This window comes from Propithecus coquereli, unplaced genomic scaffold (assembly GCF_000956105.1).
Source record: "Propithecus coquereli isolate 6110/MARCELLA unplaced genomic scaffold, Pcoq_1.0 Scaffold36, whole genome shotgun sequence".
Classification (NCBI taxonomy): domain Eukaryota; kingdom Metazoa; phylum Chordata; class Mammalia; order Primates; family Indriidae; genus Propithecus; species Propithecus coquereli.
Window position 1 is genome coordinate 3,350,079 of NW_012149285.1, and position 1,992 is coordinate 3,352,070.

A 1,992-nucleotide genomic window follows, 5' to 3' on the forward strand; every position below is an offset into this window, starting at 1 on the left:
AGAACCATCTTGGCAAAAAGGAAAGGCTGCAGAGACATTTCTCTGCATTTGTTGTACCGCAAGTAGATTATTTTTAACACTGAAATATATTCCACAAACTATTGGCAAAGCAGAAACTAATGGGAGCAGCTCCACAGAGAGGGACGGTTGATGATACACCTTAAAGATAAGAATTTTTAAATACACATATATAAAAACTAAATAAAGAGTGGTGAATGCTAAAAGCTTAGGTATTAGATTGCCCAGGATATATGGGTTTTTTCCTTCGTGCATATATGTGTTCAGCACTTCAATAGTTCTCAAAACAATATTAAAGACATATTACAGGGTGAACTTGATTACTTCTGTTCTCTAAGATGAGATCTAGTGACATGGCAGTGAATCGCCTGTGTGCTTGTTTAAAAAATACCATGCCCCAGGCTTAACACTTACAGATTTCCATCTGAAAGTTCTGTGCTGGGTCTAGAAATACATATTTTTCACAATTCCCCAGGTGAATCTGATGTAGTTGGTCCATGAACCAACTGTAACAAGGGTAAACATGAGTGAAATAGCAACTTTTAATTTCCTGTTACTAACAGCATTGTTTTCAATATTAGCAGGAAAAAAAGTACTTCTTGGACAATATACCTTTATAGACTAACAGAAGCATCATACTAGCTGAAAAAATTCAGATCCTGATTTCAGCACAGTCTGGGGCACTGTTACCAAAATAAATGCCTAAACCATCACACTAATAATGGCCCAACCCAATGAACTAGCCATAATTGAATCTGAAAATTCTGGTGGCCAGATTCAATTGTATTCAGATAGAAAGTGTTTTAAATTGCTTGAGAGCTAGATAGTTTTGCAACTGATATTCATAATTCTATGTACAATTATTATTCACAATGAAAGCTGAGGAAGACTTTTTACATTATAATATGAAATAACATAAAATGGAACTTACTCAGATTTGATCAGTAAAAACTTTCATTTTCTCTCTCTTGGCTCTTGAAAACATTCATAATGCTAAACTTTAATTTTCTACACATTGTAGGGATTGTAACAATTGGAGAGGAAAAGAAAATTTGCACTGTCTCTGAGAATTTTTTGAGGATGTGTGAATCTACTGAGGTGAGTGTTTTTACAGCCTTTAATTTTGTCAGAATTTTAGCATTCGTTTTGTTACTTGAAGAATATATTATAATTAAATCTATGTCGAATTTTCCCTTATTCTCCCAGAGTCAATTTTACTTGCAGTGGTGTTATGCAAGGGGAGTAGAGAATAAATATAAATGAGATACTCTGTATATTTCAATTAAAATTATAAGAAATATTTAGAATTACCTAGAAACTCTTTTAATAAATGTCAAAAAAATATAAAGTTATGTTTAAAGAGATAGCATAGCCTTATATTGTTAAAATATTACTGAAAACCATCATTATTAATCACAATCTCATCTTTATAATGAAAGTATATTAAAATGATGCAGTTGCAAGGATTTAAAGAATTTGCAGGAGAAAAGACATTATAATGTGTTTTGACAGAATGATTTATCAGAGGCTCACTTTTCTTAAGTACAAAGTCTTGCTCATAAAACAATAGCAGTCCTGACCTCTCTTCTGCTTGTAGCCCTGACACGTTCTGGTTCTCTGTGGTTTTCATTACAGCTGAACATGACCTTCCATTTGTTTATCGTGGCGCTTGCTGGAGCTGGGGCAGCAGTTATTGCTATGGTAAGATCTCTAAGCTCTGATGCTTGGTTGTTCAATCTGAATTGCAAAGCTATCTGCTTGTAGAGATGGCAATTTATCTCTAATGTCTGAAGTCCATATTAAACACATTTATTTTATCAGTTAATAAAAAAGGGGGAAGAGGGAGACCAATAGACAAGTGAAAATCAAGGTGTAACCTGAGGAAATATTATCATTACCATTGAAATAATATTTGATAAACAGTTCAAGGATTAAAATAATAGTGTTGATAGCATTAACAAAAATAAGTAATTC

General features: G+C 33.0%; 1 protein-coding gene across 4 annotated transcripts in view; it reads left to right on the forward strand.

Annotated features, from left to right (window-relative positions):
- The window catches only part of GPM6A (glycoprotein M6A), a 472,863-nt gene that overhangs the window by 465,348 nt on the left and 5,523 nt on the right, over window positions 1–1,992 (forward strand). For all 4 annotated transcript variants that reach the window (XM_012651660.1, XM_012651661.1, XM_012651662.1 and 1 more), the window contains 2 exons: window positions 1,040–1,116; window positions 1,654–1,719. In XM_012651660.1, the coding sequence (XP_012507114.1) occupies window positions 1,040–1,116; window positions 1,654–1,719 (143 nt within the window). The remainder of the gene's footprint in view (window positions 1–1,039; window positions 1,117–1,653; window positions 1,720–1,992) is intronic.